The sequence below is a fragment of the Chiloscyllium plagiosum genome, chromosome 4 (assembly GCF_004010195.1).
Source record: "Chiloscyllium plagiosum isolate BGI_BamShark_2017 chromosome 4, ASM401019v2, whole genome shotgun sequence".
NCBI classification, from domain to species: Eukaryota; Metazoa; Chordata; class Chondrichthyes; order Orectolobiformes; family Hemiscylliidae; genus Chiloscyllium; species Chiloscyllium plagiosum.
The window spans coordinates 96423108-96446811 of NC_057713.1; the positions used below are offsets into that span (position 1 = coordinate 96423108).

General features: G+C 40.4%; 1 protein-coding gene across 7 annotated transcripts in view; it reads right to left on the minus strand.

The window, feature by feature from the left end:
* The window catches only part of znf407 (zinc finger protein 407), a 499933-nt gene that overhangs the window by 465115 nt on the left and 11114 nt on the right, over window positions 1-23704 (minus strand). For all 7 annotated transcript variants that reach the window (XM_043688651.1, XM_043688646.1, XM_043688647.1 and 4 more), the window contains exon 2: window positions 4703-10158. In XM_043688651.1, coding sequence (XP_043544586.1) covers window positions 4703-10079 — 5377 coding nt within the window. In that variant the 5' untranslated portion in view covers window positions 10080-10158. The remainder of the gene's footprint in view (window positions 1-4702; window positions 10159-23704) is intronic.

The window sequence follows — 23704 nt, forward strand, 5'->3', positions numbered from 1 at the left end:
CTCCGGGTGCTCCGGTTTCCTCCCACAGTCCAAAGATGTGCAGGTCAGGTGAATTGGCCATGCTAAATTGCCCGTAGTGTTAGGTAAGCGGTAAATGTAAATGTAGGGGTTGGGGTATGGGTGGGTTGCGCTTCGGCGGGGCGGTGTGGACTTGTTGGGCCAAAGGGCCTGTTTCCATACTGTAAGTAATCTAATCTAATCTAATCTAAACTTGCCCACCACCGACGTCAGGCTCACCGGTCTATAGTTCCCTGGCTTGTCTTTACCGCCCTTCTTAAACAGTGGCACCATGTTTGCCAACCTCCAGTCTTCCGGCACCTCACCTGTGACTATCGATGACACAAATATCTCAGCAAAAAGCCCAGCAATCAGTTCTCTAGCTTCCCACAGAGTTCTCGGGTACACCTGATCAGGTCCTGGGGATTTATCCACCGTTAACCATTTTAAGACATCCAGCACTTCCTCCTCTGTAATCTGGACATTTTGCAAGATGTCACCATCTGTTTCCCTACAGTCTATATCTTCCATATCCTTTTCCACAGTAAATACTGATGCAAAATATTCATTTAGTATCTCCCCCATTTTCTGTGGCTCCACACAAAGGCCATCTTGCTGATCTTTGAGGGGCCCTATTCTCTCCCTAGTTACCCTTTTGTCCTTAATGTATTTGTAAAACCCCTTTGGATAGTAATAAAGCAGTTGAAGGATGGCAAACCACACCCACCAGCTACCCGCTCTGACTTGCATAACAGGAATTTATGCCTTCTATATAAAAGCAAATTACTACGGATGCTGGAATCTGAAACCAAAAGAGAAAATGCTGGAAAATCTCAGCAGGTCTGGCAGCATCTGTAAGCAGAGAAAAGAGCTGACGTTTTGAGTCTAACTGACCCTTTGTCAAAGCTGCTTTATGACTCATATGAGGAAAAAGACCAGAATTGGAAATAGCACATAAATATGATGATTTGGGGATTTACGGAGAAGAAATTACATGGAAATAAGTTAGTTGCACTCAAAGGCAAAATTCTGAAGAAACTATTTTAAGGCTCGAGGGGAAAATCAGAAAAATGTTAATCAACTTTAAGATTTTGATTTTTCTATTCTCTTTGTGCTACCCTACCTTCCTGGTCACTGTTCACATCATATGAGGAAAGGCAAAATTCTGTCCTTCATCTCTTCCTTCCAAGTTGTAAAAACTACATTATGTTTCTCAAGTCTTTTTTTATAGTTAAGACCTCCTGGAAAAAGCATAAAATTATAAGAAGTAGGAGCATTCTACCCCTCTAGTCAACTCCATCATTCAAACAAGATCAGAGCTAATCTAATAGTGGCCATAACTCCACATTCTTGCTGACATCTCAAAATCCTGGACTCCCTTGTCAATCAAAAATTTGTCTTATGCGTTTGCCTTAGCTACATTTGGTGCTTGAACCATTATGTTTCATCTTTCGCCTGACCGGCCAGTCGAGGTGTTACCTGACTAAGTCACAAGGTTATGTACGATGATATCCTCTGAAATGTTATTATTTCAATCACCTTGTTAGTACATGTTATGACACACCTCCAAAGCAGATGGGACTTGAACTTGGACCTCCTGACTCAGAGGTAGGGACGGTACCACTGAGTCACAAGAGCCTTTCCTTTGACTTGTATATCATTGCTTTGGCTAAATAATTGAGCATCACAAGCTTTTCTAACTGCAGATTGATTAAAATAACTATCAATCCCTAATTCATTCCACTTAATACATTTTTCCCAACTCCTCCCAAGCCCCAGTACAACTCCTCAAAATGCCTATAGCATTTATACTCATCAATCAGTTCTTTTTACATTGCAAATTATTTACCTCGAACAAAATTATGATAAAAGGTGACACTTATTGCATGCCTAACCTGACAAGCAATTTGTTTGTTAGGGATTCACTGCCAACAAAAATGTATTTTAATAGGACTACGAAAAGCAAGGTTTAAGCCCAAAACCTTCTACTGAGTGGTTCCTGGCAGCTGCTGGTGAAATATTCATCGTTTATAAAGGCACTCAGATATATGCTTATTTAAAATGTGCATAGATTGCTAATGACTGCACATATCTTTTTTCTGGCTAACAACAAATAAGGCATTAATCTGGCAAAAAAAATCCAAGCAAAGTTCCAGATCATTGCAAACAAGGTGATTTATTCTTATTCCTTTATGGGATATTGGTTACATCATTTACTACCCATCCCTAACTGCCCTCAAAAAGGTGGCGGTGAGCTATATTCTTGAACTGCTGCAGTCCTAATGTTATGGTTCCACCTACTGGAGGAGTTCCAGGAGTTTGACCCAGTGACACTGAAGTAATAGCAACAGAATTCCAATTCAAGATGCTGTATGGCATGGAGGGGAACCTTCAGTTCCTAATAATCTGCTGTCCTTGTCTTTCTAGGTTTCAAAGGTCACAGGTTTGCAAAGTACTGTTATAGGTGCCTAGGTGAATTGATGCATTATCTTGCAGATAGTACATACTGACGTCACTGTGTGTTACTTGTGGCAGAGGAAGTGAATGTTGAAGGTGGTGGAGTGGATCGCAATCAAACCAGCTGCTTTGTCCTGAATATGGTCAAGCTTACTGATTGTAATTGGAACTGTATCCCTCCAGGTAAGTGAAGAATATTCCATTATACCCCTTCACTGGTGCCTTATAAATGATGAGCATCAATCAGATAGACAGGAGGTTAGTTAATTGCCATAGAGTTCCTGATCTCTGACCTACTCTTGCAGACACAGTATTAGTCGACCCAGCCCAATTCCGTTTATGGTCTTGGTAGGCCCTCTAGAATGCTGATAATGGGGAATTCAGCAGTGATGATTCAATTGAACACCAAGGGGAATGGTCATTACCCAGTACACATGTAGCACAAATATTGCTTATCGCTTATCAACCGCAGACTGGATGTTGTTCATGTCTTGCTGCGTTTGGACATGGGCTGTTTCAGTATCTAACAAACTGCTTTTCACACTTCCCCGATTTTCAGTTCTCCAATACTGGCTTTCTTTCTTTCAGTTGCCAAAGCTTAATTTTCTATCGCTAATAATTTATTCTGATAGTGTCAGATCCATTGGTAAAGACTTCCAAGTTTGAAAGTCTGATTATCCACCTCAAGCTATTTTCCTTTAATATTCTGCCATCATAAGCAACACATACTGATCTTGTCAACAATGCCCACATGTAATGAAATAATTTTAAAACATGAAGAATTCTTAAAAGCTACTTTTCATTGTAATACATGCCAAACATCTGTTTTAATTTTTAAAGAGTAAAAGCAGGTCATGAAGAATAGCACTGAACATCAGGGAGGATGGAAAGCCTTCATTAAAAAAAAAGGACCTGACCCCTTTCAAGGAGCTAAAGATTTTGAACAAAGGACAATGAGGCCTAGAGTTAAAAGATGGAGATGTTGGAAGTGCTAGTCTCCAAAGGTCACTGATAAAGCGCTGCAATATAACATCCTATGAGGGAAAAACATTTGCACAATAATTCCAAAAATTAAATCTATAAAGTTTCCATTTTCACTGTAGTGTGACTATTTAGAGTTCTTTCTTGTCACCTTTTTGTGTTTTTGAAGGATTTCCCCTGGCTTCTCGAACCGCCAGCAATACACCCACCCTGGAAGATTTAGACAAATTTACATACTGAGTGCTGGAAAAAGAATAACTTTTGGCAAAGGGTCATTTACAAGTAGTTACATTACTTTACTGATCATATTAATTTGTGAATAAAATTAGTATCTACAGTCAAACAGAAAAAAGGTCAACTGCATTCAGCAATATTTAACCTACTGGACATAGCTTGATTTTAAATGTATCTACTGCAAATAGAATTTATGTTTTGAATTATAAAACAAATCTTAATGGATAAAGAATGATTAGCTATCAAAACACAAGGGAAATTAAGTGCTGAGAAGCCTGCATTGATTATTTTAAATTATTGAGCTGAGAACATAAAACATCTTTGACTCTCTTCTAGATTTGGTATGCTTTTAGTGAGCTTTAGCACATTTACAAGACTTATGGACCATAATTACAAGGCAATTCAGGTAATAGACACATCAGTTATGGGTAACGTGCCTTAACTGGACAACTGCATAAAGAACTGCAACATGCTCACCACTTGAGCAGACTTATCAATAAGCATCAAATAATATTAACACTTAATCCTGGGTCTCTGAGATCTAAGACTGCTAAAAGTAACTATCAATTTAAAAACGAATGTTGTGAGAATATTCTGTGGCCTCATTCCAAGTATAAGTAGCTTCTTGAAGTCAATGTTACACATCATTCCAACATTGAGAACCTGAACAAAACTTTGTGCACAAATAGAAAACAATGCCCAGATTTTGTATAGACCATCCTTCAGAGTAGACCCAATGCTGTGATCAATTTTCTAGAAATCAACTGTAAAAGTCAATGAACAAAAACAGAAAGTGATGGAGAAACTCAGCAGGTCTGGCAGTAGCAGCATCCGTAGAGAGAAAAACAGTTATCGTTTTGAGTCAATGACCCTTTGTCAGAACTTTGCCAAAAGTTCTCCAGCACTTTCTGTTTTTGTTTGTTTCAGGCCACCAAAGTCTATGATTTTGCTTCTTGGGGTTCTTTGACTTTTAACAAAAATTATGAGCTAGAGTTAAATTCGAGTCAGCAATACCAAATATATACATACATACCAGTATGTGTGCGGATATGAGCAAGAAATGCCAGTGAATTGCTGCTCTTGCAGACCTTCCCACAATACTTGCAGACATTGCCTTGATTCTCCTGCCGCTCACAGTTTATCTGTTCTGTGTCTTCCACAATGTATTTGTTCACTTCCCTCAGCATTTCTCCATGCTTCTGCTTGATGTGCACAAAGAGGTACTCCTCTAAATCGAAAGCTGTGTTGCACTTGACGCACTTGAAGGTAGCACCACCTTCTGGCAACTCCTCAATGCTCTCTTGTTCCATTCGTTGGTGGCCCATGCTGGCCAAATGCTGGTGCAAGTTACTCTCTGTGTAAAATGATTTGCCACACAGGAAGCAATGGAAATGCTTTTCCGCAGAAGGATGTTTCATGGCAATGTGAACATTCAGCCCATTTACACCATCAGCCAGGAACCCACAGTCCTCACAGCGAATGCGTTTGGGATACTGAAATAAAGAGCCTTTATTCTTTCTCTTCTTCATAACTTGGGAAGTATCTGTCTTATAGACTGCAACTGCCCATTCATCTGGCGAGACGCCATCAGCTCCCTGGCTGTCTTCACTGTTATCAGTGCATTCAGATTTTTCACTCCCAAACTTGTTCTTTAGTCTTACTATAGATGCATCAAACTCAAAATATTTTTGGAATCCCTTACCTTGCAAATCAAGCTTAAGGTTGTCACCAGTACTTTCAGTTATTTCCAATTCTTGACTATTCTCATTTGCACTTTTCATATCCCCAGCCTTTTCCTTTAAATCTGCTTCCCCTTTATTTTGATCATCCAAAAAATTTTCACTCCCTCCAAAATCATGTGGAGGATTGATGGCACCTTGCACAGACATCTCCTCGCTTACCGCCTTTATGTTTTGATAGTTGCTATCAATTTGTTGTACACGGTTAACATGGATATGTTCTGAATTCTTCCCAGGTTGCAAATGGCATCCACCTTGTACAGAACTGCCTTCAACATCTTTTGTGGAAGCCAAAAGTCCTTCTTCCATATTTTCTTCTTCTTCAATGTCATAGTTATTAGGGTGGTTTTGACCTGGATCGACCATTTCATTTGGTCTGCTATCCAAACTAGAACTTATCTCTTTAGCCACTTCAGCTGGTTTAACATTTTGTTCATCTTCCCTGCTCTCACCTGCCTCAGAAAGCTGTTGAAAATCATTCTCTTCTGTCTGAGAAGCTTCAACATGTAAATCAATATCATTGTTCTTCACATTAGTTTTCTGTGATGTGACAATATCTTTATAAAAACTACTTGAATCTTGCTCATTGGGTGACTGAGAAATTTGATTTTGGATCGTTTCCAACACCGCTGACTCCAATGATACAGATTTCAATTCTGCAGCATGACTTTCAATGTCAAGAGGTGCATTCGAGTGCGCAGTATTTGCTTCCAATATTCCAGAATAAGTTTCAGAGGAAATTTCTGAATAACATACAGCCGACAGAGTTTGAATATTTTCTTCCTCTTCAGCCACTTCATTTTGTAAGGATTTTACCTGATTTTCTGCCATCTTGGACACTGCTGCTGTCTCTTTAGCTGCACTGACCACTTCACTGTCTTCTACTGCTTTCTCGGTTTCAATAATACTTGACACAGACTTTTGGAATGCATCTTGAGAAGCCTTTGATATGCCCCCCTCTTCATTCCAGCTCCCTTCATCCATTTGATGTTCATTTCCTTCTTTCTGATGTTCATTCTCTGGTGCAACAGTTAACACGGTACTGGAATCACGCCCTTTATTTAGATTTAATTTTAGGTAGGACCGACTTTTAAGTTTATGTTTCTCTGTGATCGCATGTCTCATCATTTCACGTCGTGTGACAGCATAGTAAGCACATGCCATACAATAGTAGTCAAAATCTTTTGTGTGTTTACGTTTCACATGCATCTCAAGGGTAGCAAGAGAATAAGCCATAAAGCCACAGTACACACAAGTTGTAGTATGGTTTTCTTTCCTTGGCTTTGAATTGGACGAACTACCATTTTGTCCCATATCATTTGATTCCACATCGAGAACTACAACAATCTCATTTTGATTTTCCATTTTCTGTTGAACTTGAGTTGAAGGAAAACTCTCTAAATTCACACGAGTACAGTTCTCAGTATTCCCAGACTGGTTCTTCACATCAGGGGTCTCTGGTTTCAAACCTTTGCTGCTGTTTTGAACATCTTCAGCCATGGAAACCGACGCAACATCACTCACAATCACTTGTGGATGATCCTTATCAGGAGATGTAGCAATTTTTCTGCAAAGTTCAGTCTTAGAGACATCAACCTGATTTTTGTGTTTCTTGGTGTTGCAGTGACGATCCATGTCTCCTTTGGTGACAGTGTAATAGTTACAGGTCTTGCAGAAGTAGCTATATTGATGACTGTGTTTCCGCCTTATGTGAATGTTCAGATTTGTGACACTGGAAGCCAATAGACCACAATAAAGGCAAGTTCTGGAAATATTCCCTTTAGGGCGTCCTCTTTTAACACTCCCTGTTGACTGAAGATCACTGTTTTTTTGAGCATCTTCTACATTGTCTGTATCACCTTCTGGTATTTCCCAAGTGACAACAAATTCCTCTTTGGGTTTTGATGGCTCAAGAACCTGAACATAACCTTTATCTATTTCAGTATTGACATTCCCTAAAGCCTCTTGGGTCTTCATGGTCTTTTGAATATCCCAAACACCAACAGATACTTCTTCAATACACTCCTCCACTGATGGGCCAAGACTTTGTTTCTTGGCATTCATAATGTGCCTAGTTCGTTTAATATGCTTCTCCATAGCTTCCTTGCTAATAGTATAGAGACTACACACTTTACAATAAAAGCGATACTCCTGTGCATGTCTAAGTCTTATGTGTTTCAAAAGGACTGAGGCAGATCTAGCTTTATAAAAGCAGTGTTTACACTGTAATTGGGTCCTGCTATGTGTTGATCGTTTTAGTATATTCCCTGCAACTACTCTTGTGATAGAAGGCTTTTGAGGATCTATTAAAGGGTTTGCTTTCTGTACAGTAGATTCTTCTTTTGTATCTGAAGAAGAGGTTTTATTTAGCTCTAGTTCTCTCGGTTGCAGTTTTTCAGTTTGCTCAGTTGTGGTCTCTTTCTGCTGTGGGAACATGTTTCTTGCATGCTGTTCAGTACCAACATGATCCACTAGGTCATCCTTTGATACAAAGTGCACTTTGCAATGTCGACAGTAAGCAACTATTTTGTGTTTTTGGTTCATGTGATCCTTGAGAGTTTCTTCATCTGAGGTCACAAAGGTGCAGAGCCAACAGTCAATCTTGGAGAAGTTAAGCTGATGTCTGTTGCTTTGACAATGCTTTTCAAAGTCGCCTTTTGTAACACAAGCATAGCCACATGGTTGACAATGAAACACCATTTCCTTTGTGTGTCGCCTCTTGATATGCACCTCTAGGCCTTTTCGGTTCTGAAATAGATGACCACAGTACGAGCAAGTGCGGAGGGCTTTACGATCAGCAGGGCTTAGCTTTGATTCAGTATTTTCAACTTTGGAGGCTTTGGTATTTGTTGGATTGGCAGATGGGGACTCAAGATTTTGATCCCCTGAAGTACTTTCAATGTTGTTTTCAACCAATGAATTTGGAATTTCTGATGGGGTTGATGCTCCTTCTTGATTGTAACTTGAGCAACTTATTTTAAATGCATTCTCATCCTCTAGGTTTGCATCAGTCAATGTCATATCAGTACTTTTACTCTGGTTCTGAGATTTTCCTTCAAGTTGGTTTGATTCCTGGCTAATTGGTTTACTTGTTTCTTTTACATCACCATTCTTACTTCCAGCAACACTGCCACTTTTCTGTTGTGCTTCAGGGAAAACCTCTCTCTTGTGAGGGAACTGGCCTTGACTTCGACTATTATTCTTTGTCGAAAGGTTAGCTCTTCTTTGAAGCTTTCTTGGAGACTTTCGGTTTGCCACTTCTTCCTTGGAAAGCCTGCTTCTTGTACTCTGACTGTGTTCAGAATTGACTTTGCAACGTGCACTGCGCAATCTCCAGCTGACATTACCATTTCCAGAGCGCCTTAGTCTTTGATTACCACCACGTTCTTGCAGAAGGTTACTTGGTTCTTTTATACTTCTCAAAGTTCTTCTGGGAGATGCCTTTCCAGCATGACAATCATTAAGCTCTATTTGATCATTTGCCATTGGCATTTTATTACTGTTTCCTTCTTCCACACAGAGATTATTGCCAATTCTTGTTGACTTGCCCAAACACTCAGTGCTTTGCTTAGCATCCTTCTGGACTAAACATCTGTTCCTTGTCTTTCTCAAATTTCCGGGTCTCTTATTTAAGAGTTTTGCATTTCTTACTTTGTCTTTTGCACCACATTCATCAGAAAGACCCTTTTTAGAAAGCAAATGTATGTACCCACCCCTCGCAGCGAGGTTCTTGCGGCGAAGATGAGTCTTCCCACGACAGTGGGTTTTCAGCAGGTTTTCATCGTAACATTGATAACCACACAGATCACAACTTAGTCTTTCTTTCTGGAAGTGTTTGTGCTTGAGATGAGCTTGCAACAAGGCTGCACTCTCTGCCTTGAATTTGCACTGAGGACAAATGTGTGCCTTGGATCGTTTGGAATGATTCTCCTTAATGTGTTTGTCCAAGTCATACCGTGAAGGCAATAAGTGGCCACATAGCCTGCAGTTAAATCCTTCCTTCGTAATTGTATCTTGACTTGTGCTTATAGCTTGCTTTTTATGGCGAACTGAAGATATGTGCTTTTTGTAACTCTCCTTGGATGGGCTAGTAACATTACAAATATTACAAATGAAACAGTTTTCATTGAAATGACACTGGTTTACATTAGTTTTTAGTGAAGTGTCATTTTTCCATATATGTTTATAAGAAGGGGATAGTGAAGTTGCTTCAACTTTGATCTTCTTACTTCTATGCTGACAGTCTCCAGTTTGCCCTTCAAACTGCACATCGTTTGTTACAATATTATTTTCTACATGCTTGGTTTTTGAGCTTGCTGGCTCTCCCTCACAGGTTAAAGCTGAACCTTTAGCAGTCTCAATATTCCCACTGTCTTGAGTTTGTTCTAAAGTGTCTAGCTTCTGTTTTTTGGCCGGAGGGACCTCCCCACAGGAGGTCTTACCACCTTTAGGTCTGCCATGGGTCACCTTTCCTTCCAGGGTAGCACTTGCATTCAGGTCCTTGGCAATCTCTGGCTGTGGGTTTGCTTTGCGTCTGCAACGTCGGATCAAACCAGTGTGTGTATTTTGTCCAAGTGCAGATTTTGCTCTGGTTTTCCCAATTTTTTCTTCATTGGCTGGCAACTCAAATAAATTGCATTCAGAGTCTATGGATTCTTCACTTACATCCATTGTTGCAGTTTATGATCAAGGTATTTCATGACATTGGCAAGGCAGCATCAGTACAACAGATCCCTTTATTCTCTTTGACCTTAAAGATGACAGAAAAAAAAAAGACTATTGTAATTCAAAGTGATTCAACGAAGAAAAATAACAATGTATAGGTTACCCTAACAATGAGAAAAAATTGAAATAGTAAATTTAAAGAGGAAGTCCCTTTATAAATGTGGTGGAGGCATTTTAAAGTAAAGAAGCATCACATTCTCTCAGTAATCTTTATCATTACTCTACTCCTCCATTTGAGATATGCAGAAAAAAATGCTTTGAATCTTTATTATACCATATAATATTGGACACACATTCAAAAGAAAAATATTAATGCATTTTGGTAGGAAATGACAATAAATGGGCTTCAGTGTGTATCCTTTTGCTCATATGTGTCTTCACATATAGTGCAATAGTGTATAATTATTGCAAAGTATATAATTGTTAAATTCTGAAGTAAAAAATTATAGGTTGTCAAAAAATTCAAAAAGGGAATCCAACAACAGAAGAGAAAGGAGCTGGTTACTCCCTGGCTACCTATACAATATTTATTCTTGTGAGCCCAACTGCAATGACAATGTCCAGTATAGCGCACCCTTACAATTTGACCTAGCCTATGCTATTACAAAAAGGAGGAAAAAGACTGCTCAATAAGCACCATGTGTGATGGCACTCCATATTACCCATGACCAGTTACAGTACTACAAAGTGATTGTGTAATCACCTGAATATTCCCTTCTTGGCCTTGAACTTCTCTATTTTATAATCTCCTCCAATCCCATAACTCTTCAAGATAGCTGCACTCCTCTAACTCCAGTCTCTTTAGCATCCCTGATTTTAATGGTTTCAGCATCATTGGCCATGTTTTAAAATGCCTCAGCCCTGGAATTCTTTTCTAAACTTTGCTACCTCTCCAACTCTCTTTATGATACTGTTGAAAACCTACATCATTAACCAAACTTTAACTCAACTACCCTGTTATCATCTTCCTTGGCTAGATATTATGTTTTGGTTTGTAACCTCTGTAAACTGCCTTGTTGTATATTATAACACTAAAGGCATCATACAGTGTAAACACAAATTAGTGATTTTTATTTATTTAATTATGCTGTCTGAAGACAAATGAAAATGATTCTAATTAATTTAATCCCCTCCCACCCCAACCCCACCCAGTGGCAACACATAGAAAGTAAACATCAGGTCTAAAAGTAAGGTCCATGATGGTCTTTGATTTTTCCATATGCCAATTGGCATAATGGCATTATTTAAATGTCAACACCTGCATTGTACTTCCATTTAATACTCAAATACAAAGAAGAAATATGTTTCTTACAGGCGGCGGCATATACTTACTTCTAACACTACAAAGGTTTCATGTTTTCCAGTTATGTGACTAAATGTGTACTTTACATTGCTTTCAGAACATGACAATAAAAAAAATGATATATTAAGGAATTGTTGATGTCCCCTCTACAATCTCATAAAAAGCACTTTATGATTGTCACAGTTAGATTGGTGAGCTATGAGGGAAGGAAATATAATCAACAATGTTGGCATGATTAAGTTGCAACAAATCAACATCAATTTTCACACAGAAGAACTCCACAATGCAAAAAGCTTAAAAATGAATGGACTCTATGATTGCTGTTCATCATTCACTTTGACAAGCTTTTAACAATTTTAAATTATCACCAGTAGTTAACAATATTTTAAAGAAAAAATGTATTTAATAAATGGATTCATCAAATAAAGCAAGTTGGATAAGCAGAGAAAGCAGACATCAATCAATGTAAAAGCTTATATTTGCATGAATAAAAAAAATGCAAGAGTACTGCTGAATGTTTCCTTTGTGATGCTGTCTCAAAAGCTCATAGTTGAAAGGAACACTAAAGTATCATTTCAAAGGGAAGTAAGATATCATTACCAATCTTATAATTTCAAGACTAAATCTGTTGCCAAATATACCAACAATATTAACTGGTAACTTTTTTAATAGAAAAATTCAGAACATATTTATAATCAACAAGTGGCTGACATATTGACAGAAATAATGTGTGGCTGTATTTCCCAAACACAAGAAAAATTGGGCCTTCTGGGTTCTAGTTCAACAGCTATCTCACAAATAACATGACTAATGCAGATTATATGATTACTTAATCTCTCTGCTGTTCAAGAATGCTTGCCTTGTACATGTTAGCTGCTGCTGTACATTACAATATTGACCACATTTCAAAAGTGCTGCTTTGGCTACAAAGCTCCGTGGCACATCCTGGGTCTTGATAAGTGCCATGTAAATGCATGGTCTTTTTTGATCAAATCTTTTGAACCGGTGACAAATAAGAAAACATTGCTGAGCAATCTTTTTCCAGACTTCTTGGGAAATACGGTCTGCCATTTAAAATTTAATAAAAACTTTAAGAGAACGTTTTTAAAAAAATACGCACAGCCACTTGTAATGTTAATGTTTTCCATGTCATTGTGATGGTAGAGGGAGGAAAAAAAAGAGTAGCTGAGATCGAGGCTTGTATTGGTTAAAAAGGAATATTCTTGAATGAAAAGTAAGGGTAGGCAACTTTGATTCTACTGAAAGCCTTGCTGTTATGTCCCTGTCACAAAAAAAATTGTGGAAAGCTATAACCAGACCAATTACATGAGTCAGAAGTGTTTTGCTCAAAAGCAGGTAACTCTTTTCAGAGATCTAGCACTCTGGTGCTGAGTAATAAAATGCTAAAATGAGTGTTCATAAATTTAAAAATTTCATTATGGTTAATTTGGATAAGAGGCACCATTCAATTTGCACTTCCAAAAGAAGTTTATTAGTTTGTGGACACAAAACTCTAAATAAGCAGAAAGAAACTTGCAGTTTTGTAGTGCCATTCTTGACTGCCAATACCTCAAAGCAGTTTAAAGTCAATGAAGTACTATTTTAACAGTAGTCACTGTTGTAATGTAGGGAATATGGCAGTCAGCATTTGCACAGCAAGCTCGGGTAAACAGTAATGTGATATCAACCAGATCAGCTGTTTCGTGATGTTGATTAAATGATAAATATTGGTCAGGACAACAGGAAGAACTCCCGTGCCCTTCAAAATAGATCCAATGGCAGTTGTACATTCATCTGCTGTAGCCTCGAGTTTAACATCTCATCCCAAAGACAGCATTTCAGACAGTGCAGCAGTCCAAAACAGAAACTAAGACTGTGAGATATCCTGGATGGGACTCGATCTCAGAACACTTTAACTCAGATATGGGAGTGCCACCAACTGATCCATTGTTAATATAATCTGAAGTGTATTCGTCTCACTGCTACTTCTTCCCCCACAGCCTTGAGTGCACATTTATTAGGTTTTTTAAAGTGAGGAGTGCATTTATATTCGCTGTCCTTTCACTGTTATGTTAAAACTAAATATCAAGCTTTCTGTTTTGGGAGATAATGTAAATACAAGCATGTTTGAAATTATGGCTCATTCAAAGAATTTCTTAACCATCCTGTCCCACCAATGTTACAGTGAGCATGAACTATCTATTAAACAATGGTTTTAGTTGTATAGATTCACACCGATATTGAACAATTGTCCAAAATCAAATCCAACAAACCTGACCAATGCTATAACTCAAGTGTGTGTCTGAAAATGGAGGTCATCTTTTTCAGATTCTGGCATATCAGATATCTCAGGCTCTCGAGCTGAGAAACAAAACATTATAATAAGCCTAAGTTTAAACGCTTCAGTACGGTTAAAGAGGACGAGAGAGCCCATTCTGTTTACATTTCCTGAGAAGTTTCAAGTTTCACTATCACAATAAAAATGGAAAATGAATGGAGTGCTAAGGACAAACTAAGGTTTCAATCGTCCAAAAAACACAACGGATGAAGAGAAACGTCTGGAGTTACAAAATCACCAGAATTTGCTGGTCGATTTCTGCCACTCTACCACCTCATGCTCAGCCTCCCGTTCCTCTCAAGAACCTGTTGGATTTGTATGTTAAATGATCATTAAAACAAACTGCAGGAAATTAAGGCCGGCAATTAAACATTAATGATGGGGAAAATGTTTGTATAATGACAGTCGAATTCAGACCCAGAAACTGAATTTAAATTGCTGTGTCTCTTTCTGATATGTACTAATTTCTTAGAGATGCAAAATATTACATTAATATTCCTATGTAATTTACATATCTCTGAATTCAATCTTCCTTTTTTTTTCTTTTTCCCGCCTCTCTCCACTAAACCTCACGATTGAGGGACAGACTGTCATTTGTCGGCGAAGGTACCAAATGTCCCGTTGCCTACTTTAAATCAGCTCAAATTTCCTGAAAGTTGAAGCGCAAAAATGTTCGGGGCTGGGGGGGAAGAAAGACGGGCTAACTTGACTTTCGCAAGATTCCGGCTATTATATTTGAATATATAAAAATCACTCTTTTTAAAAAAAGAATTGCATCTGGCACAAGTTCCTTCGTCTGCAAAACATTTGCACTCCCCCTTATTGGTAACATTTCTGGCAGTATTTACCGTTGATATTTTTTTATTCCTGAGTTACAGAGACTCTGCCCACTTGGTGGGGCTGTGAGGCAACTTTCAGAACTCTCACAATCATTAAAATCTGTTCTGGCCATCGACTTGGGAGTTCTGCGGGCAATTTAAAAGGTTTTGCACAACAGCTTTCTATAAGCATTACACAGTTACGTGTTCCCGGTGACTCTATCCCGTCACACGCTGTTGGTAACATCATTATTACTATGAAACCTATCAGTGACACCCCAGGTGACAGGGAGAGTGTGAGGGGATATGACCTGCTCAGCACTTAGGGACGCGTGCCGCAGTCTGTGCGTAGGCATCTAAGATTCCCAGTTCCCACTTCGGGATAGAAAAAAAATCTGGCTTCAGTCATAACATGGATATAGCACTGAAGCAAGTCTGTGCTGGATCTCTGTAAGAGCAATTCACTTAATCCTACTACCCAATGTTTTGGCTATAGCTCTGCAAATCTTCATCTTCACATTATAATTAAATTATCCTTTGAAAGCCAGGCTCTTAGGCAAGCAATCCACTCATTTTGTCAAATGTTTTCTCCCTCCGGATTACTGTTGCCTCTTTTACCAATTTGCGCATCTTAGTTCTCGATCCTTTCAAGGATAGGACATTTCTTCCTCTCAACTCTGACTAGTTCGTTCATGATTTGGAGATGCCGGTGTTGGACTGGGGTGTACAAAGTTAAAAATCACACAATACCAGGTTATAGTCCAACAGGTTTATTTGGAAGCACTAGCTTTCCGAGCGCCGCTCCTTCTCACACCACCTGATTTTTAGTTCGTTCATGATTTTGAATACCTCTATCAAAGCTCCTGTGAACTTTCTCAAACAAGTACAGCCCCAGCTTCTCCCATCAACATCCATATAACTCCAGTTCCTCATAGCTGGAGCCATTCTTGTAAATCAGGTGAAATAATTTCTAAAGGTTAATGTAAAATACATTTAAAGAAGCCTGTATTGATGGACAGATGACTTTTGAACACCGTTTCTATTTCTTCCTGTCAGATAGTTGGCAGTTTTTTTTTCTCCATTACAACAGTGATTATATTTCAAAAGCTCTTTTTGCCTGTAAAATGCTTTGAGATTGTAAAGACTTGACTGAAATTCAACATCAATTTTGAAATGCAACAAGGCAAACACAAATATGTTTTTAAAAAACTGAATCCTTTATAGACAAATTTCCATATTGATATCCACAGATTGACAAATTCCAGGGACATTTTCATGACACTGACAACTTAAACCAGTTACATGAAAACTTTATAGGCAATGTGTATCAGAAAAGGCAAAGCTGTACAGGTGGGAAACAAATGCAATGTGGCTTCTGTGTGATTATATGTGTGTACGCAGTGAATATGTCAGTACCACAGAATAACACAGTTAACTATGAGCAATTTATAATCCCAGACAACCTAAATCACCCTTCACTGGACATGCAATGTTGTGTGTTTTCTCTCTGCAAATGCTGCCAGATCTGCTGAGTTCTCCTGCAATTTCTGTTTCCATTTCCAGCTTCCAGCCCATCCACAGTTCTTGATTTTATTTGTCAACCTAAGCTTATTAAGATATTACACTAATTCAAGATTTAGCAGAGACAGGTGACAGCATTGTCAGAGAGTCAGAGGGACGAACAGCATGGAAACAGATTCTTCAGTCCAACTCATCCATGCCAACCAACTTTTCTAACCTAATCTCGCCCCATTTGCCAACACTTGACCCAAATCCCTCTCAACACTTCCTAATCATATACCCATCCAGATGCCTTTTAAATGCTGTAATTGTACCAGCCTCCACCACTTCCTCTGGCAGCTCATTCCATACACGCAAGACCTTTTACGTGAAAAAGTTGTGCCTTAGGTCCCTTTTATATCTTTCTCCTCTCACCCAAAATCTATGCCCTCTAGTTCTGGGCTCCCCCATTCCAGGGAAAAGACCTTGTCTATTTACCCTATCCATGCCACTCATGATTTTATAAACATTTATAAGGTCACCCCTTAGCCTCTGATGCTGCAGGGAAAATACTCCTAGTCTATTCAACCTCTCCCCCTAGCTCAAATCCTCTACATCCTTGTAAATCTTTTCTGAACCCCTTCAAGTTGCACAACATCCTTCTGATAGGAGGGAGACCAGAATTATATTCCAAAAGTGGCTGAACCAATGTCCTGTACAGCCACAACATGACCTCCTAACTCCTATACTCAATACTAATAAAGGAAAACATACCAAATGTCTTATTCACTATCCTATCTACCTGTGACTCCACTTTCAAGAAACTATAAATTTGCACTCCAAGGCTCCTTGTTCAGCAACACTCCCGAGGACCTTATCATTGCACATACAAGTCCTGCCCTGATTTGCCTTTCCAAAATGCAGCACTTCACATCTAAACTAAACTCCACCTGCCACTTCTCGGCCTATTGGCCCATCTAATCATGATCCCATTGTAATTGGAGGTAACCTTCTTCGCTGTCCACCTTTAATTTTGGTGTCATCTGCAAACTTACCAACTATACCTCCTACGTTCACTTCCAAATCATTTATATAAATAACAAAAAGCAGTGGACCCAGCATCGATCATTGTGGCACATCACTGGTCCCAGGCCTCCTGTCTGAAATGCAACCCTTCACCACCACCTTGTCTTCTACCTTCAAGCCAGTTCTCTACTGTCCAGTTTCAGTATTACAGTGTAGTAGTTCACTGAAATCTGGAATTAAGAATCTACTGATGACCATGAAATCATTGACGATTATCAGAAAAACATCTGGTTCACTAATGTCCTTCAGGGAAAAAAATCTGCCATCCTCACCTGGTCTGGCCTACATGTGACTTCAGGCCCACAGCAATGTGGTTTCCCTAGCAAGCCTTTCTGTTGTACCAATCACTACAAAATCTCAATGAAACGAAAGCAGACGGATCACCTGGCATCTATCTAGGCATCAGAATAGACAATGGCAGAAACAGCCCTGTCAACCTCCTCATTAACATCTGGGGGCGAGTGCCAAAATTGGAAGACATGTTACAGACTAGTCAAGCAACAGCCTGACAGAGCCATACTCACAAAATCAGAACTGACAGACAATATCCCAGGTGCCATCATCACCATCCCTGGATATATCCTGCCTCACCAGGACAGAGCCAGCAGAGATGACAACACAGTGGTATATAGTCAGGAAGGCATTGCTCTGGAAGAGCTCAACATTGATTCCGGACCCTGAAGTCGCATGGATTCAAGTTAAACAAGGGGAAGGAAACCTGCTGATTACCATGTACCATCCTCCCTCAGCTGGCGAATCAGTACTCCTCCATGTTGAAAAGCACTGAAGCTGGTAAGGCCACAAAATGGGGGAGGGATTTCAATGTCCACCAGCAAGAGTGGCTCAGCTGCAGTCCTACTGATTGAGCTGGTCAGGTCCTAAAGGATATAGCTGCTAGACGGGGTCTGCAGCAGGTGGTGAGGGAACCACAAGGGGGCAAAACATACTCGACCTTATCTTTACCAATTTGCCAGCTGCAGATGCATCTGTCCACAACATTAATTGGTAAGAGTGATAAATCCAAGAGTGATAAATGTCAATCATCAGTAATGTGATGGAACATGTCATCAACAGTGCTATCAAGCAGCACTTGCTCAGCAATAACATGCACAGTCTGGGTTCTGTCAGAGCCACTCAGCTCCTGACCTCATTACAGCCTTGGTTCAAACATGGACAAAAGAGCTGAATTTCAGAGATGAGGGGAGAGTGACAGCCTTGACATCAAGGCTGCATTCAACCAAGTGTGGCATTAAGGGCCCATAGCTAAACTGGAATCAATGGGTATTATGGGGTAAATTCTCCAGTGGTGAAAGTCATACCTAACACACAGGAAGATGGTTGAGATTGTTGGAGGTTACTCATTTCAGATCCAGGACAGTTCTGCAAGAGTCCCTTAGGGTAGTGTCTTAGGCCCGACATTTTCAGATGCTTTATTAATGACCTTCCATCCATCATAAGATCAGAAATGGGGATGTTTGCCGATGATTGCACAATGTTCAGCACCATTCATGACTACTCAGAGTCGTCCAAGCAGTCAGTGTCCAAATGCAACAAAATCTGGACAATATCCAGGATTGAGCTGATAAGTGGCAAGTAATTTTTGTGCCACACAAATGCCAGGCTATGCCCATCGCCAATAAGAGAAAATCTAACCACTGCCCTTTAATATTCAATTGTGTTACCATCACTGAATACCACACTAACAACATCCTGGAAGTTATCATTGATCAGAAACTCAATTGATCTCAGTGCATAAACACAGTGGCTACAAGAGCAGGTCAGAGCCTAGGAATATTGTGGCTAATAATCCACCTCCTGACTCCTCAAAGCCTGTCCACCATCTACATGGCACAAGTCACAAGTGTGATAGAGTACTCCTCACTTGCCTGGATGGATGTGGCTTCAACATTCAAGAAGCTTGACACCATCTAGGACAAAGCAGCCTGCTTGATTGGCACCACATTCACAACCATTCCCTCCACCACCATCACTCAGTAGCAGCAGTGTGTACTTGAAGATGCACTGCAGAAATTCGCCAAAGATCCTCACACAGCACCATGCAAACCCACAATCACTTCCATCTAGAAGGACAAGGGCAGCAGATTAATGAGAACACCACCACTTTCAAAGTTCCCCTCCAAGTCACTTACCATCCTAACTTGGGAATATATTGCCATGCCTTCACTGTCACTGGGTCAAAATCCTGGAATTCCCTCCCTTATGGCATTGTGAGTCAACCTTGGCAGGTGGACTGCACTGGTTCAAAAAGGCTGCTCACCACCACCTCAAGGGCAACTAGGAACAGGCATTAAATAATGGCCAGCCACCGATGTCCACATCCCACAAAATGAATAAATTTTAAAGATTTGCATGTTTACAAATACGGTACATGCCTGACATCTTGTGGCCAATAATAAGATTTAACATGGCTAACAGTAAAATCCCACTTCAAACTAAATAGAACATAAAGCCATAACTGAGTCTTCTTCAGTAATTTTTAAAAAATTCTTTCTTGTCCATCCCTAATTGCCCTCGATCTGTTTGGCTTGCTCGGCCATTAAAAGTCAATCACCGTGGATCTGGAGACACACATAGGACAAACCAGGCAAGGATGGCACATTTCCTTTCTTAAGGGACATGAGTGAACCAGATTGGATTTTACAACAATTTCATGGCAACATTATTCAAATTAGCTCCATACATCTGAATCATGAATTGAATTTTAAATTCCATCAACTGCTGTAGGAGGGCTTCGAACCCATGTCTCCAGGGCATTAACTTGTTAGTTCAACAGAAGGACTTCAAAGTGCAATTTATTTTCCTCTATATACTGGTTCCATTCTGTACGTGCAAAGCAAAATTTAAATAGAAGAGTAGCTTTTCTCCACACCAGTACAAAGTGAACTCCTACATCATCAATTCTTTTCCCTTTTATTAAAAAAATCTAGAAGCCAGCATGAACCAAATCACAAGAAGAAAGTAAAGAAAATAAAGTAAAACTGATTAAGACAGGTGAGAGTACCTTCCTTCAATCCCTGATTGCCTAAGCTTATGCCCATTCCAACTATTTGTACAACACCTTGTGTTTTTTCTGCTTAACAAAATCTATGCTGCTTCCATGTGAGAAAAGAATAGAAGTTCCAGGTCAGCCACTATTTCTTTACTACCTTCAATGTTTCGTTCATCTTTGAACTGAAATATGGAGTGGTTGTGAGAATGCCTTCCTTCGGTCCTGAAAATGTTTCTGTGTTTATAATAGCATAGATGTGTTTCTAGAGAAGCTCACTAAAGTACAAGGGAGCGAGGTGAGAGGAAGCTTACATGGAAAACAACAGCATGAACCAACTTGGCCATAAGGCAAATAAAATTCAGCATGGATGAGTTGGACCAAAGGGGCTTTTTCAGTGCTGTACGACTCTATGATTCTAGTCAGTGATACCCATTGCTTGATAATCTAATATTTTAAAATCACTGGAATTTTATTTGAAACTTTTTTGATGCTCAGATTTAAAATTGTTTGTGGCTTTCTGAAATTATTTGAAATAACTCCACAGAGGCTGGTATCCCATTACCAACTCACCCTTTATTTACCGTCCTGGACACTGATGCAGTTCCGTCAGAGTCAGCTCTCAGAGCACAGAACCCCAACACTCCTGGTCTTATCTGTCAGCCAGAGCTCCCTAATGGACCAAATTAACAGCCTCAGTCAGGAAATTCATATTCCATGTGGTCCACCTGTCTGATTTCATTACATTGCTACATCCCTCCCCCTCTGACTCTTCAGGCATCATTGGCAATAGCCACCGTGTTCACCTCAGATTCTGAGGTATCTTCAACACTTGACAGAGACGGAGAAACCATGGGTTCCAGAACAGTCAGAGAGGCTTTCAAGGAGCCGGGCACATTTTCCTCCTGTGCAGTTTGCAAGTTGGAAGCTTTCATATTATCTAAATGCTTGTTCAGGGCTGCGATACCTATCTGAACTTTATGCATCACTGGACCTGACCTTGTGTTCACCATGCTTCTTAGCCATGTAGGGTCATTCCCGTCCTCTACAGCTTCACTACACGCCAAACTGTCCCTGTTCCTATTTGATTATGGGGCCAACTAGAGGGATAGCCCTAGCAGAGTTCCTAACAGGAAGAAGACTCCAGACCAGGTTAAATATGATCTTCCCAGACCTGGGGGAGGAGGAGGTGAAATGGCATCAGACACAAGACTTCCCTCAGCAAGACAGACCAGATATCCTAAATTAATCTAGTCCCATTTGCCAACATTTAGCTCATATCCCTTTAAACCCTTCCTATTTATATACCCATCCAGATGCCTTTTCAATGTTGTAGTTGTACCAGCCTTCACCACTTCCTCTGGCAGCTCATTCCATACATGCACCACCCTCTGCTTGAAAAAGTTGCTCCATGAGGTACCTTTTAAATCTTTCCTCTCTCACCTTAAATCCCCTATGCCCTCTAGTTTTGGACTCCACCAACCCAAGGAAAATACCTTGACTATTCACCCTATTTATGCCCCGCAACATTTTATATAGCTCTATAAGGTCACCCCTCAGCCTCTTCCTACAGCTAAAGCCCTCAAATCCTGGCAATATCTACATTACTTACAATGTGGAAGCAGGCCCTTCGGCCCAACAAATCCACACTGACCTTCCGAAGAGCGACCCACCCATTCCCCTACATTCCCCTACATTTACCCATTCCCCTACATTTACCCCTTCACCTAATACTACGGGCAATTTAGCATGGCCAATTCACCTAACCTGCACGTTTTTGGTTTGTGGGAGGAAACCGGAGTACCCGGAGGAAACCCACGCAGACACAAGGAGAATGTGCAAACTCCACACAGACAGACAGTCACCTGAGGCGGGAATTGAACCCACGTCTCTGGCGCTGTGAGGCAGCAGTGCTAACCACTGCCACCGTGCCACCCTATCCTTGTAAATCTTTTCTGAACCCTTTCAAGTTTCACAACATCCTTCCTGTTGGAGGGAGACCAGAATTGCATGCAGTATTCCAAACGTGGCCGAACCAATATCCGGCACATCACCTCCCAACTCCTATACTCAATGCACTGACAAATAAAGGCAAGTATACCAAACCCCTTCTTCACTATCTATCTATCTGTGACTCTACTTTCAAGGAACAATGAACCTGCACTCCAAGATCTCTTAATTCAGCAATATTACCCAGGACTTTACCATTCACTGTATAAATCCTGCCCTTATTTGCCTTACTAAAATGCAGCATCCTACTGTACTCACTGTATACTCATGACTGCGTTGCCAAATACCAGACTAATGTCATTTACAGGTTTGCTGATAACACCACCATATTCGGTCAAATCTCAGATGGCGAGGAAACAGACTACAGACGGGAGGTGGAAGACCCGGAATAATGGTGCACTGAGAACAACCTAGCTCTCAATGCAGGCAAAACCAAGGAATTCATTATTGACTTTCGGCGGGATGTTACTCATGTCCACACACATTAACAGCACACAGGTGGAATGAGTGGAGAGTGTCAAGCTCCTGGGAGTGGTCATCCACAACAAGCTTTCTTGGACTCTTCATGTGGATGCACTGGTTACAAAGGCTCAACGACATCTCTTCTTCCTCAGGCAGCTGAGGAAATTTGGCATGACGGCGAATACCCTTGCCAACTTTTATAGGTGTGCCATCGAGAGCATTCTGTCTGGATGTATCACTACCTGGTATGGTTACATAGAGCATATATTAGATTAGATTACTTACAGTGTGGAAACAGGCCCTTCGGCCCAACAAGTCCACACCGCCCCGCCGAAGCGCAACCCACCCATACCCCCCTACATTTACCCCTTACCTAACACTACGGGCAATTTAGCATGGCCAATTCACCTGACCTGCACATCTTTGGACTGTGGGAGGAAACCGGAGCACCCGGAGGAAATCCACGCAGACACGGGGAGAATGTGCAAACTCCACACAGTCAGTCGCCGGAGGCGGGAATTGAACCCGGGTCTCTGGCGCTGTGAGGCAGCAGTGCTAACCACTGTGCCACCGTGCACAGAAAGTGATGAACTTGGCCTGGACATTCACAAAGGCCAACCTCCCATCTATAGAATCCATCCACCAGGCCCGCTGTCAAGGAAAGGCCGCCAGCATTCTCAAAGATCCATCCCACCCTGGCAATGTTTTTCTACAACCTCTACCATCGGGGAGGAGGTACAGAAGCCTGAACACGCACCAGCCGGTTTCAAAACAGTTTCTACCCTACTGTTGTTAGGGCACTGAATGGGCTCACAAACTCACAAACTGTACTTGTGTTTTTGTTTTTGCCGCTGTTTATTTAGTATTTACTTATATATGCTACTTAACTCTGTGATCTGCCTGTATTGCTGGCAAAACAAAGTGTTTCACTGTGCCTAGGTACACATGACAATAAATTTGATTCAATTCAATTCATCTCACATTTAACTAAATTAAACTCCATGCGCCACTTCTTGGCCCACTGGCCCAACTGATCAAGGTCCTATA